The 14,662-nt window shown below is 28.0% G+C and overlaps 1 protein-coding gene across 2 annotated transcripts in view; it reads left to right on the top strand.

The window, feature by feature from the left end:
• Nucleotides 1-14,662, top strand: part of LOC132921850 (cation-independent mannose-6-phosphate receptor) — a 35,217-nt gene that overhangs the window by 3,716 nt on the left and 16,839 nt on the right. Inside the window, exons 1-4 of one of the 2 annotated variants that reach the window (XM_060985076.1) lie at nt 64-397; nt 5,496-5,618; nt 6,388-6,560; nt 13,675-13,784. In XM_060985076.1, coding sequence (XP_060841059.1) covers nt 5,500-5,618; nt 6,388-6,560; nt 13,675-13,784 — 402 coding nt within the window. In that variant the 5' untranslated portion in view covers nt 64-397; nt 5,496-5,499. Of the gene's footprint in view, nt 1-63; nt 398-5,495; nt 5,619-6,387; nt 6,561-13,674; nt 13,785-14,662 lie in introns of those variants that run through there. The other variant, XM_060985077.1, reaches the window with a different exon arrangement.

Raw genomic sequence — 14,662 nt, 5'->3', positions numbered from 1 at the left:
CCGTGTGTCCGTCTGTCCGTGTCGTGGGTATACAAGTAGTAACTACTAGTTGGGCGGTCGCCGGTCTGCCGTCTGGCACTGGCACTCTGGCAGTTGGCGACTCACCACTCTCCATTGACAGTCTGGTTCTGGGCGCTCTGGCACTCAGCAGACAACCTGACGACACTACAACAGTACACATTGTTATTTGTCATCGCTTTGTGCCTTGCGGTTTTAGTGATATTACCAATAAGATTAGTGTAATTCCGCGTGCTTTGTGTGTAAGAAGTAGAATCCTATACTGATATAGTACGTTTTTGATAATTTATCGTTATAAACGTGCAGTTTACTTGTTTGTCGCTTCTAAGAAAATACATTTTAATATAATTGAAGCTTCTACTAAGGAATAAGGACTAAGGTAGGTATCTGCTTATTATTACCTAATATTGAATCAGTGATGGCGCTATAGAATTTGCGGGGTGCAGTGCAAAATAAATTAATGCCTACGGGGTCTTTGATTACCATAGGTACAAAAAATTAATTAATAAACATTTTTAACCAACAAAAAATAAAAATTACATCCATTATAACATTAATATTTGAATATTTCTATTATATAACTTTTCTAACTTTTTTGGCAGCAAACTGATTTATGATATCCTCTATCCTCATAAATTATTAACTAAATATTCAGAAATCGTTTTTTCCTTGGTTTTTTCTATTGAAATTATTGTCAGATGAAAGGTTTTCTTGATTTAATTTGTTTCTCAAATACGTTTTTATTAATTTCAATTTCGAAAAACTTGTCTTAGTATATGGCATATGCCGAAGTTATCGGTATTCTCAGTAATTTTTAAGTGCAATATCAATACCGTAAAATGGGGTGAATAGGAACATAGAGGCGAATAGGAACAAATTTAGAAAAAAATGTTGTTATCCATGATAATAACTTGAATTTTCAACTTTTTGTGATTGTAACAATTTTAGTTTGTTACAAATGTCGTTTGGATCACTTTGATCGTACTCGTTATTGATAAGATTTATTTTACCTCCAACAATTACGCATTATCATACATGTGACAAATGTTATCATTTTTGTTTTTATGAAAAACATTATCAGATTTTCATTTACACACTCAATGTAAGTACTTGAAAACACATTATTTGTATAGTTATGATATATTAATATAGATCTGCAACATTCAAAACGAATAAAAACGTTTTTTTTGGTACTTATTGTTATCTAAAACATGTTGACTACGTTTTTAGTATGAATTGGGGTGAATAGGAACACACATTATTTTATGTTTTGATTTTATAATTTATCAACATGCCTCGAAAATATATTAGAACTGTACGTCAAAAGCCATTAGCCAAGTATACACCAGAACAAATTGATGCTGCATTAGGTGATATCGATGCCGGACTGACGTATCGTAAGTGTTCTGATAAACATAATATTCCCGTTACTGTGTTACATAGACACAATACATTTAGAAAAGCTAATATAGGTAAACATTTAAAGAAACAAGGTGGTCAATGTGCTTTGTCTGAGTCGGTAGAAACATTAATAGTCGAACAACTAATAACTTGTTCTTCGTGGGGATATCCTCTAAGCGTTATAGACTTAAGATTTATTGTAAAATCGTATTTAGATAGGAAAGGTAAGACTGTCAAAAAATTTAAAAATAATATGCCTGGACCCGATTTTGCTCTTTCTTTTATCAAGCGTCACAGACAAATGTTAAGTCAAAGATTATGTCAGAATATTAAACGGGCCCGAACTCAAGTTTCAAAACAATGTATAAATTCGTATTTCGATAATTTAGAAAAATCGTTAAATAATGTGCCGCCAGAAAACATCATAAACTATGATGAAACAAATCTTACAGATGATCCTGGTAGAGCAAAAGTCATTACTAAAAGAGGCTGTAAGTATCCGGAAAGAGTTATGAACTCGAGCAAAGCATCAACTTCCATAATGTTTGCTTGCACTGGTTACGGGGAACTCCTCCCACCATACACTGTGTACAAAGCATTGTATTTGTATGACTCGTGGATTGTCGGTGGTCCCCCGAAATCGAGATATAACCGTAGTAAATCGGGGTGGTTTGATTCACAATGTTTCGAAGATTGGCTCATAAAAGTGGTAATACCGTTTGTAAAAAATAAACCAGGGAAAAAAATCTTAATAGGTGACAACCTTTCGACTCACTTGACAATAGAAGGAATAAGAATGTGTTCTAAATATAATGTAGAGTTTGTATTTTTACCACCTAATTCAACCCATCTAACACAACCACTGGATGTCGCTTTTTTCCGTCCGTTAAAAATAGCTTGGCGTAAAATTTTAACAATATGGAAGTATGGAGCTGGTAGTAAGGAGTCAAGTGTCCCTAAAGAACAATTTCCGAAACTATTGAACAATTTAATGGATGCAATTAAAGAAAAACAAATTGTAAATATACAATCTGGATTTAAAAAGTGCGGAATTATACCCATGAATAGGGATTCTGTTTTAAATATGTTACCTGAAGATGGACCTGACTGTAGTAATTCTGATAGTGAAATAATTAATGATTCGTTGGTATCAATTCTTAAAGAAATGCGATACCCATCCACTCAACAACAAACAACAAGAAAAAAACGTAAGCGACTTGATGTTGAACCTGGTAAGAGTGTCAAATTAAAAGAGAGCAGTGATGAAAGTGAAATGGACGAAGACGAAGTTGTTTTAAGTAATGACGAAAATAATTATTCAAAAGATGAAGACGATGTTATACGTATAGAATCAGATTGGAATGGATCGGATGAAGACGATGAATCACCAACGACCGAGTTATTAAGCAATATTACAAACCTAATAGGTGTTTATTCATTTAGTAATCTTAAAGTTAACGATTGGATTGTTGGTGACTTTAAAAATTGTTCAGAAGCAAAACAATGTTCATCAAAAAATACAAAATTTATTGGAAATGTTTTAAAGGTAAAAGGAAAAAAAGTATACGGATCATTTTTAAAATATCGTCCTACAAAAATAGATTCTGGAAAGATTTTTGTATTTCCTGAAAAAGAAGACCTGTGTTGGCTAGAATTTGAACATATTATAGGCACTGTAAAGCATCCGCAACTTCAAAGAAGGGGTGACATGAAGTTTATGGTTGATTATAACGAATGGTAAAAGTATTAAGGTTTAAATTAGTTTTATTTAATGTTTTATAATTTGTTACCTACCCTAAAAATTAATATGTTCTTATTAAAATAAGTTTTAAAACTCGAATTAAAATCAAGACTGATTTGTCAAAGGTATGACTATTATATTTTGTTTTTATTTTATACTATAATTAATAGTTTTATATTTTGTTATTTAATATACTGTTAATAGAATAACTTTTGAATCTCGAATTAAAATCAAGACTGATTTGTCAAAGGTATGACTATTATATTTTGTTTTTATTTTATACTATAATTAATAGTTTTATATTTTGTTATTTAATATACTGTTAATAGAATAACTTTTGAATCTCGAATTAAAATCAAGACTGATTTGTCAAAGGAATGACCATTTCATATTTTGTTTTTATTTTATTATAACACCTATTATATTGTATTATGTTCATAAGTTTTTTTTAAAAATATAAATTAAGTTCCTATTCACCATTCGTAATTTATAAAAGGAATATTAATCATTTTTAACGTATGTTCCTATTCACCCCATTGCTGGGTCAATAGGAACACGTTTTTGGAAAAATATATAAAAATAAATATTGAACTTAAATTTTATAAATAGTTCTAAATATATTCATGTGTGTGTGGGTTTTCTAAAACCGTTTTCAGAATACGAAAACTATAAAAATTGTGTGCACAATCTTAAAAAAATCGTTAAAACCGTTACTATTCACCCCATTTTACGGTATTTAGAAAACTTTCTACTGAATATTTTATCACTAAAAGTACGGCACTAAAAGAGCTTTGAGAGAAATTGTACAATCTGAAATTGACCAATTCGTTATACCTATAACTCCACGAAATCAATATCTTTAGAATTCCCATTTGCCATCTGTTAGGTGAATTTCGAGGTTCATAGAATGTTCCATTAGATTGTCATCATTCATATTTCGTAACTTTCAAATGCGCAATAAAAACTCAAAATAATCTTAAAATCTTTATACGATACTATTTGTTTAAACTGAACTAATTGCTTGATCAATAACATAATATAATGTAGGTACTCAATTATAATTATCTTTTTATACATAAATTTAATCTAATATTAAATCTAACAATATAAGATTGGACACTTATTCGTGATAATAATCATTAATCAACAATAATCTTTCTATAGAAAATTAATAATTATCAATCACATTGCCGACTCGACTGTTAGAAAGACAAAAACACACACTCGTAAATTAATTATGTAAAATACAGTATATTGACTGTGAAAAATAAAAAAAATGAGATACAACCAAAATGGATAAAAGTATTAAAAATAGTATGTTTTGTCATAATACAAAGGCGACAAAAACGCGGCCACCACTGACGACGTTCAAAAATAGCTATTCGATTCATGGTATGAAGAAATATTAAACAAAAATAACAATAATAGGAACTGTTTAGTATAAATATAATTATATAATCGCGATTTATTACGTATTATCTTCAATAAATAAAATATTGTAAATTCAGTAAAATCTTAAAACAGTCAGAACCATTTTAGAACCGCGGCCCGCGGGTATAACTGCATCTATTGCCTCCCTTCGCGATGCCTCTACACAGAATACAACACAGCAGTTTTCTTAAGACGTTTTTTTAGGACGTAGTACCCGCTGTGTGGTTTCCGTCTTACACATCTACCACATAGCAAATTTTCGTTCACCGGTTTCAATGTTGTGCTGTTAGTTTTGATATTAGAGTAAACTAACTTACATACTGACCAATTATACAGTTGGAAGGTAAGATTGTTATCCAGGGCCTTAGGTAGCCTTTTATTGATATTATTAATTCTTAGTAAGTTATGATTATGCTTATGATCATTTTAAAATGTACAGTTTCAAAAAGATTATAACTTACTTAAGAATAAAAATATCAATAAAAGATTACGTGGGGCCCTGGATAATAATCTTACCTTTAAATTTTATAATAGGTCAGTTCACTCTAATATCAAAATTAACAGCACAATATTGTAACTCGTAAACTTTAAATTTGATATGTGTGTAACACGGAGACAACACATGCGGGTACTACGTTCTAAAAAAACGTCTATTTTATATTTTTATGATCGACACGTTTTCTCTCGGACGCGTGGTGTTGTGAAATCGCTGACCACTGTGCAGTGGACAAAGAAAAGGACTGTTTGGACATTTTGTATAGAAATTCCAAATAAAATGAAAAATTCTCAACTAACATATTTAAATTATATTATATTTTTAATATTTTATGTTATCTACTACCAATATATCTAAATATCTTTATTAATAACAATTGGTTATTTTCTTGTTTTTATTTGTTTTTAGTGCCATGATGTTATATAAATTGTTACTAATATATTTTGCTGCCTATGCCATAGTCATACATTGTGATGATTGTGTTTTCAATCTGAAACACAAAGAAAAACATCTTCAATTTGATTTGACTCGGTAAAAATAAAATTATTATCTTAGTACTTTACACTTTGTATCAATAAAAATTTTAATGTGTATGAAAATAATTTTATTTTTGAACGATATAGCCAAGTTAATAACATAAATCTTAAATTTCATGTTCCAGATCAGCACTTAGGTACCTATATTTTTATAAACATTTTGAACTTCTAGCTTATCTTTTCTAATATCTTGCTTAGAAGTATTAATTTAAAATGTATGTTTTATTATCATTAAAATAAATTAAAATATGTTGTTTTATAACAATTTCAAATTGGTTATTGGGTAGGTAGATGCCAGTGGCATAATTACGGGGAGTGGAAATTTTGGTGTCGTATCACTCGTATATCTCCCTCCATGACCTTTTTTTTAAAGACTGCTCAATTCCATTTATTTACTGATTTAACAATAAGTCGAGCAATAAATGTTATTGTATATTATTGAATATTTTGTAATTATTTATCTCTGTGTTACATGCGTACATACATTTATTGCACTGAAAGGTGATATCTATAAAAAAATGCAATTTTTTTTTGTGGGAGGGAGAGGGGTTTGATTATAAGTAAAATTTATAAAATTTCATCCTCCCGACAATTATGACCAAATTAATCCACTTGTAGGTACCTACGTATCTAAAGAAAAATACTTTCAAAAATGTTTTTATCTTTTGAGATAAAGTTTGCTTTCAGAAAATGTTTTGGCTGTATCCATTATATGACATTTACTACAATAATTAAATATTATTTGATTATAATTTTTTTTTAAGTTTCGAAGACCTTCAAAAAGTGAATTTCACCAATTCTAATGATATGTATTTAAATATAAAGTTATGTAAAAGCAATAAACGTGTATGGAAATGTGATGGAATTAATTCCAAAATATGTTTAATTAAAAACAAAAAATATTTCACAGAATCAGATATTGGATCCAAAATTAAAGGTAGGTATCTATTTTAGTAATTTATTTTTATATTTTAATGAGGTAGGTTGAATTAATTTTTCCTAAAACCTATGATTTTGTAGGTAATATAAATGTATTTGTTTTGAATAATTAGTTATAGGAGATATATTTTATTTATTTTAATAGGTATAAAACTATTAAAATATTGAAAATTTTATCATCTATACTTTTATTTTATATTTGTATATAATATTATAAAGCTGAAGAGTTTGTTTGTTTGAACGCGCTAATCTCAGGAATTACTGGTTAAAATTGAAAAATTATTTTTGTGTTGGATAGTCCATTTGTCGAGGAAGGCTTAAGCTATATAACATTACGCTGCGACCAATAGGAGCGAAGCATAAGTGAAAAATGTTGCAAAAACGGGGAAAATTATTCATATTTGAAGGCTTCCGTTGCGTGCGCTGCGTAAACGGTTAAGTTACCCCAAAAATATGTATGAAAGAATTATTCCTCTTTGAATGATCTAAAAAAATGTCCGCGACAGTATATGTCTATCTTTTAAGATTTACTCACTATAACCTTTTTTATAGTAATCAAATTTGGTCGAAATTTATGCATTATTGCCAATTATTTGCTAAAGAGTTTTATCAACATATTATTAATCCTTATCCAAATAAATGTGTTGTTGATTAACACGTTGAGTGCCACAGTATTTATGAAGCACATATATAGTGTGTTTCCGCGCCATAACTGAGCCGCGACGCCGCGCCGTCGGTCGACTACGTGTTGACATCGGTTCCGTACGCCGTGCACCAATAAACGAAATACGAGCATTCTGTACTAAACTACTAACGTTCTCGGAATATTGTAATTAATCAAGCCTCGGAATAATAATAATTTTTTCGTAGACAAATGGGTATCAAATTAAATAGGTATATAATAAACGGTATGTAAAAATATGAATATAAGGTACCTACCTACCGTACCTTAGTCTTCAAACATAATTCATAAATAAATATACACTTATTGTTATTATACATCCGAGCAAGCTATACTTATTATAAAATGGAAGCAGTGGCGTATTTAGGGGGGGGCAATTGCCCCGGGCAGCAAATTTAACTGGGAACTTTTTTTTATAATATTAATTTAATGATGTTTATTTTATAAACATATATGAAAATAAATTAATAAATTTTACAATTTCAGCCTGCAGGCTTTGATTATTTTGTTATCGTGGGTACTACTCAGAAAACCTACGATATTCAACATTCTAGGACACTCAATAGATTTTTATACTGCATGATACTATTAGCATATCATATGTATGGTAAGTTTTTTTAGAGTAAGAAAAATTGGCGAGAGGAAAAGTGCATTAAAAAAATGTGTACCCGGGGCAGCAAAATCCTAAATACGCCCAGTGGAAGATCTTTATTTTTCTATTTTTTAAAATTTTTATCCATTAAAATATTTTTATTAACAATTTAAAATACAGTTATTTAAAATATACATTTGAATTGAATCTAAGCCTAATTAGTAATGAATAATAAATAAATGATCACAATTTGATTTTGATACCTATTGGATACTTAGACATTTTTTTGAATATAACATCTTTAAAAAATACAAAGCATATTATATTATTTTTAATGTTTAAAATTTCAATATTCCTGCGTACACTTGAGCCGGAACTTGAGCTCAATAAAGCCCAAACTAAATTAAAATAGGCAATCTCACTGCTAATTAAAATTTACATTTGAAAATGTTTGAACTTCTGTCTTCTCGGGTATCCAATTTTGTTTTTGAAATTTGTATTTGTATATTAATATTAGGTGTTTTTATAAATTTATTATTATGGATGTTTTATAAACATTTCCAGATTTTCGTGATTTTAAATATCATATTCTGGTTATTCACTAAAAATTACTTTTTATTGTATTTACTATATATAGGTAATTTAAATATATTTTAGTTAGTCCTCGCCCCTCCCAAATAATGTTTCCCGATTACCATTTTTTCAATATTCCCAGGAGTTTTAATGTTTCTAATAATAATTTCTTAACGTTTAAACTTTAAACCAATACTACAAAACAAATAACAAACAATTATTGATTTATAAATTTATTTTTTTCGTCGCATCAAATTATGTGAACAGGTCACATTGGTGGTGTAAGTTAGCAATTGAAGTATGCGTCATATTTTCCGTTTAGTGGTTATCTATATGTTGACTATGTTGTAGGCTGTAGCCTAAACTTGTAGGCATATAGTCAAATCAGGCATTAAATTTATTAATACCTAAACAAATAGCCAAAGAATTTTTTTATGCAATTTTACTATCCACCTAGACATTTTAAGTCAGGCAAATAATAAATATGAAACATTTTGTATTATTTTAAAAATTTAACTATATTTTTTTATTAACTATTTATTGCTGCCTCCTGCCCTTCTTCGCAAAAATTTTTGAAAGACTAATACTAAAAAGAATCCTTCCCTGCATTTACTCTAATAACGTACTTTCTAATACTCAATTTGGTTTTCGTGCCAATCACTCTACAACACACCAGCTACATAGATTAGTTGACGCCATATCCCTTTCACTTGAAAAAAAAAAATACTGCTCATGCGTATTTCTCGATGTGTCTCAAGCGTTTGATCGAGTCTGGCATGAAGGCCTTCTCTATAAATTAAAACTTTTTCTGCCACCAACATACTACTTGCTGATAAAATCATATCTAACCGACCGTCACCTCCAAGTCAGGTTTGGTTCTTCCGTTTCAAACATTGCAAACATTAATGCAGGAGTCCCACAGGGTGGCATACTCTCGCCATTTTTATATAATATATATGCCGCTGATCAACCTACCTCTCTAAATACAACTGTAGCCGAGTTTGCGGATAACAAGGTAATTATAGCTATGCATGAAGATCCAATTTCTGCTTCCCTAAACCTTCAACACCACCTTAACCTATTGTCAAACTGGTACGATAATTGGAGAGTTAAAGTAAATCAATCTAAATCACTCCACACTACCTTTACTCTTCGCCTTTCTCCCTGTCCTGAAGTTACCTTAGCCGATATACCTATACCTTCATCTCAATCTGTTAAGTATCTAGGACTAACCATTGATCGTCGCCTTACCTGGGCGCAACATGTAAAGGAAAAAAAACTCGCCCTAAATGCACGTATCCGGTTGCTCAAAACTCTATTAACTAACAAACATACAAAATTAAATATCAAATTGCTTATTTACAAATCCTTAATTAAGCCTATGTGGACATATGGCCTCCAACTGTGGGGTAATGCCAAAAAATCCAATCTTAACAAAATACAAACCGTTCAAAATAATATCTTACGCTCCATCACAAATGCCCCCCCCCCCCCTTATATCTCTAATTTTACTCTCCACCCCGACTTAAAAATGAAAACTATACACGAAGAAGCTAAAACATATTACAAACGTTTTTTCAACAAACTGTCTGGTCACTCAAATCCTCTGATATCCGGCCTAGCCACTCGCACAATTCCTGGAAACCCTCCACGGCGTTTAAAAAGAAACTGGTGTAGAGATCTTCTAAATGAATAACGAAAAAAAAAAAAAATGATAATAATTAGAAAAAATATATAGTTACACATATATTTAAACAAAAGGAAGTGCGATCACTGGATGGCTTCTTTCCTCACCCTATTCATGTTTTTTTTTTTTTAATATAATGTAGCACATATTCTTATTATGCCTTTGGGTATAGATTGTATATTTTCTAATAAAAATAAAAAAATTAAAAAAAAAACTATTTATTGCTATATTCTATATAATAAAAAAATAACTATGTATTATTCAAATATATAAATAAATATAGATAATTAATATAAGTAAACTGGTTGGTGTTTTTGTTTAAAAAAAATGTTAAATGTTCCAGTAAATGCCACCAAACAATAAAATGTTAACAATAAGTAATAACTAAAAATTAACAAATATTTGTAATTATAATATAACTTTTTATTTTTTTTATATATTTGTACTATTACCAACGTCTAATTAATAATTATTTATATTTATTTATAATTTTAATTTTAAAACAATATTTCCGAAAGATACGAAATTAAAAATATTTCATATATCTATGCATTTTACATATTAATAATACAACATTTTTCATTTTTATTATTTGCCTGACTTGAAATAGGTATTTAACTAAATATCTAGGCCCTAGGCGGATACTCATCCGTAAAATTGCATACAAATTCTTTGACTATTTGCCTACGACATATACATATATTTAAATATTTAATTAATATTAAAACTATATAGGTATTGATGTATATTTTAGATTCTGAACGGAATGATATATGTAGGTATATTGATTTTACAATAATGTGTTTTTTTTATTATTATTTGTTAGTCTTTCATCACGTTTTGGAGTAGTAATAGTGCTTTGATTTTTGTCTTCAGCCCCGTTTTGAAAAAGAAAGTGAATCTAGTTGGTACTTTGGGGAGTCAAAAGTAAAAAATTCTTAGTAGTTTTCAAAAGAGATAGGAAAACCCTATAAAAAAGTAACAAAAAATAGAAATTTTTACGCATAACCAGTTTTCTTGACAAAATCGATTTTTTATTTTTCTGTAATTCAAAAAAAAAAAAACCAGTGTAAATACTTAAGATTTTCACCAAATTTTTATATTAGCAATATCTATTTACGATTAAATTTTCAAAATATTTTGAAATGTATTAAGAAATATACCAAAATCACGAAAATTTGCAAGGAATTTTGAAGTTGGAAATTCATAAAATATTTGTGATTTATACCTAAGGTTAACAAAACGTAATACAAGGTTCTCCATAAGTTTTCCTTTAAAAAAAACTCCAGCGTCAATATAGAAAACATTTTATGAGCGTATGAAATTTAAATTTTTACGAAATCACATAGAATAACGATATAACCTAAAACGATTTAAAATATTTATTGTTATTTAAAAAGTATAAGTTGTAGAAACTTGAAACTTTCACCAGTAGTTGAGAAAAATAATTTACTTGTATCAAAAAAAAAATATATGACGTATTACAATTTAAACATAGGTAATAATATAAATAATATATTATATCCTAGACTGACAATTCATCTCCGTTCAGAATCGTTTTTCGATTTTCGTATATAATGAGACCTGTCATTGCGTTCAAATTTAACACACCCATTAAAGTGACCTATTCTCCAGCACTACTATACAGCAGAGTGATACTCACTTGCCCACCCTTTTTTTCAATAGTTTACCTACAGCAGTTCAGTTAACCTAACTATGTAACTATGTAAGTAGTAATGTAGTATACATGTAATACTATACTAAAAATATGAGTACAGACAATACAGTGGCGCATATTCGATACCGACTACATTGTTTATGTCGAAAAATCGATTCAGTTTTTAATTTTTGTTTATTTAAAGTACTTAATTAAATAGTATATTAGTACCTATTAGTATGTATTAGAAATTGTAACTAATGCTAAAAGTTATATTACTAAATAAACATTTACTGACATATGTATAGCCACATTTTATAAAACTTTATATTATATATATTAAAGCACGGATAATGCACTATATCAAGTCATTCAGTACATTTATGGTAATTTAGATAACAATAACAAAACGATAGCAATTTTCTTAGACTTAACTAAGGCATTTGACACAGTCAACCATGACATTCTATTAAATATACTGCCCAGCTTTGGAATTAAATGTTCAAGTTTAAACTGGTTTAAAAGTTATTTACATAATAGGAAACAATTAGTTAAAATAAATGAAGTTAATGGTAATATATGTGTAATTAAATCTGGTGTACCACAAGGCAGTGTTTTGGGTCCAATACTCTTTATTATATATATAAATGATATATGTGAAGTCAATATTGATGGATCTATAATCACTTATGCTGACGATACATGTCTGCTTTTTTCTCATAAGACTTGGGATGGTGTGTATGAAAAAGCTCACCAAGGTTTTAGACAGATAAATAACAGATTAAAAGATAGAAATCTAATCTTAAATGTGGAAAAAACTGTTTTCATGCCGTTCTCAATTTAAAAAAATGTTATTAATTACAATAATATTACAATTCATGACTGTGATATAAACAAAATCTGTGACTCGCAAAATTGTAAATCTATTAAAAAAGTGGAAAAAATTCGATACTTGGGTATTATATTCGATAAGAACTTAAGATGGAATTTACACATCAATAACCTATTAGGTAAACTACGTTTTATAACTTACAAGCTAGTAAAAATTAAATGTATGGTGCCGAAACAAACATTAAGAACAATTTACTATGCACTGTATCAGTCTAATTTCCAATATGGTATATTAGTATGGGGTGGCCTTAAAGATAACATACTAAATGCATTAACAATTAATCAAAATAATATAATCAGAATTTGTCTAAATAAATGTACTGTTACGGGATCTACAAAAGTAAATTATATGGAATATTTGGTGTTTTACCGGTAAGTTACCTTTATAAAAAAATAGTAATAATGCATTTATTGAAACATGTTAGACGAGATAATCATTACAATAAATTAGATAGAAAAAGAGAATTTAGAAATTATGACTTTCCTGTTATATACACCAATAAATCTTTTGGACAGTCTTTTGTAGACTATCTGGGACCAACAATTTTTAATTCTATGCCGTATGAATTTAAAAAAATTGTGATATTGGGTGATACTATTAATATTAAATATGTGGTATACAAATTTTTATTTTTGGAATTAGAGAAGAACGCGTTATGTATGTAAAGTATTTTCATTTTTCTTTGTTTATAAAACTTTGAAATGTTACAACTTTATTTAAAAAAAAAAAAAAAATTTAAATTTATTTACTATATATTATGCTTTTATAATTGTTAAATGTTTATGTATGTATTTTTCCTTTCTTTTGTAGATCATATTATATATTATCATTGTTCTCATTATATTACTTTATTTCATAGTCTATTATTTTAACATATCATATTAGTATACGCTCTGTTATATGTATTTGTCAATTTGTTTGAATGATAATAAAAAAAAAAAAAAAAAAAAAAAAAAAAATTATAACTAAAATATGAATATCAGAATATGTTTATTATAAGATGTATTAAGAGAGAATTTTTCTTTTTAGAAGCGAAATTAGATTTTAAAGATCAACTTATTTTATCTTTGGAAGGAAATACTATTTGTGAAAAAAATCAAAAATACTCTACAGATCTAACATTTGTTTGCAATAAAAATGTAAGTTTCAAGATTTAAATAAGTTTAATATTTAATATTATTATGACTTAACATTATATTACTTAATACATGGACTATTGGAATGTATAAACATATTGGATATTATATATTCTTGAACATAAAATGTCGGTTAAGAAATTTTCATTAAGTTTATATAGTTCTGGTTACCTACTTATCCATTATCTGCTTAACTCCCACATTGGGTCACATATAAATGACTGAGTAATTAAAATGTTCAACGTTCAACATAAACAAATAAGTTTAGTAATGAGAAATTCGATTTACCCTTAATTTTGAATTTAGTTGGTGATTACTCATTTGAAAAAAAAAAAATAGAATTACATTTTAAATTATGCTTACTGGTTATTTTGTATAGGTATAGGTACCACATATTTTTGTTAATCTTATTTCATTTTTAGCATTTAAACTTTTGGTATTCCATAATTTAACCTCTAGAATGTGGTTTAAGGTTTGGGATTTTTTCCTTTGGCTAACTAACCACTAATTACCAAGTACTAGATTATCCCACTAATAACTATAATTATGCATTTATCAAATTAAATTCTAGTTAAATCATTAAAAACTAGTTTAAATTCTGTTTTAAGAACTTCAAATAAAAATGATTGAAAATAGTATTTTATGTAATCAAGTTGTTTATAAAAATTTTATTTTTATCAAGATTATTTTTAACTATTGATATGTAATGTATAATTTCTTTAAAATTAATATTTTTAAGAAAACTTAACAAAATACATATTATTTTTATATGTTTTTCAATATAGTCTGAATTATAACTATATAATAATATAAGCATAATTTTGGAAGTATGTAGAGTAGCTTTACTTTTAATTACACTATACTATACTGTATAAAACAAA

The sequence above is a fragment of the Rhopalosiphum padi genome, chromosome 2 (assembly GCF_020882245.1).
Source record: "Rhopalosiphum padi isolate XX-2018 chromosome 2, ASM2088224v1, whole genome shotgun sequence".
NCBI classification, from domain to species: domain Eukaryota; kingdom Metazoa; phylum Arthropoda; class Insecta; order Hemiptera; family Aphididae; genus Rhopalosiphum; species Rhopalosiphum padi.
Note: the sequence above shows the minus strand (reverse complement) of the source record. Positions and strands in the feature narration are given on the sequence as shown.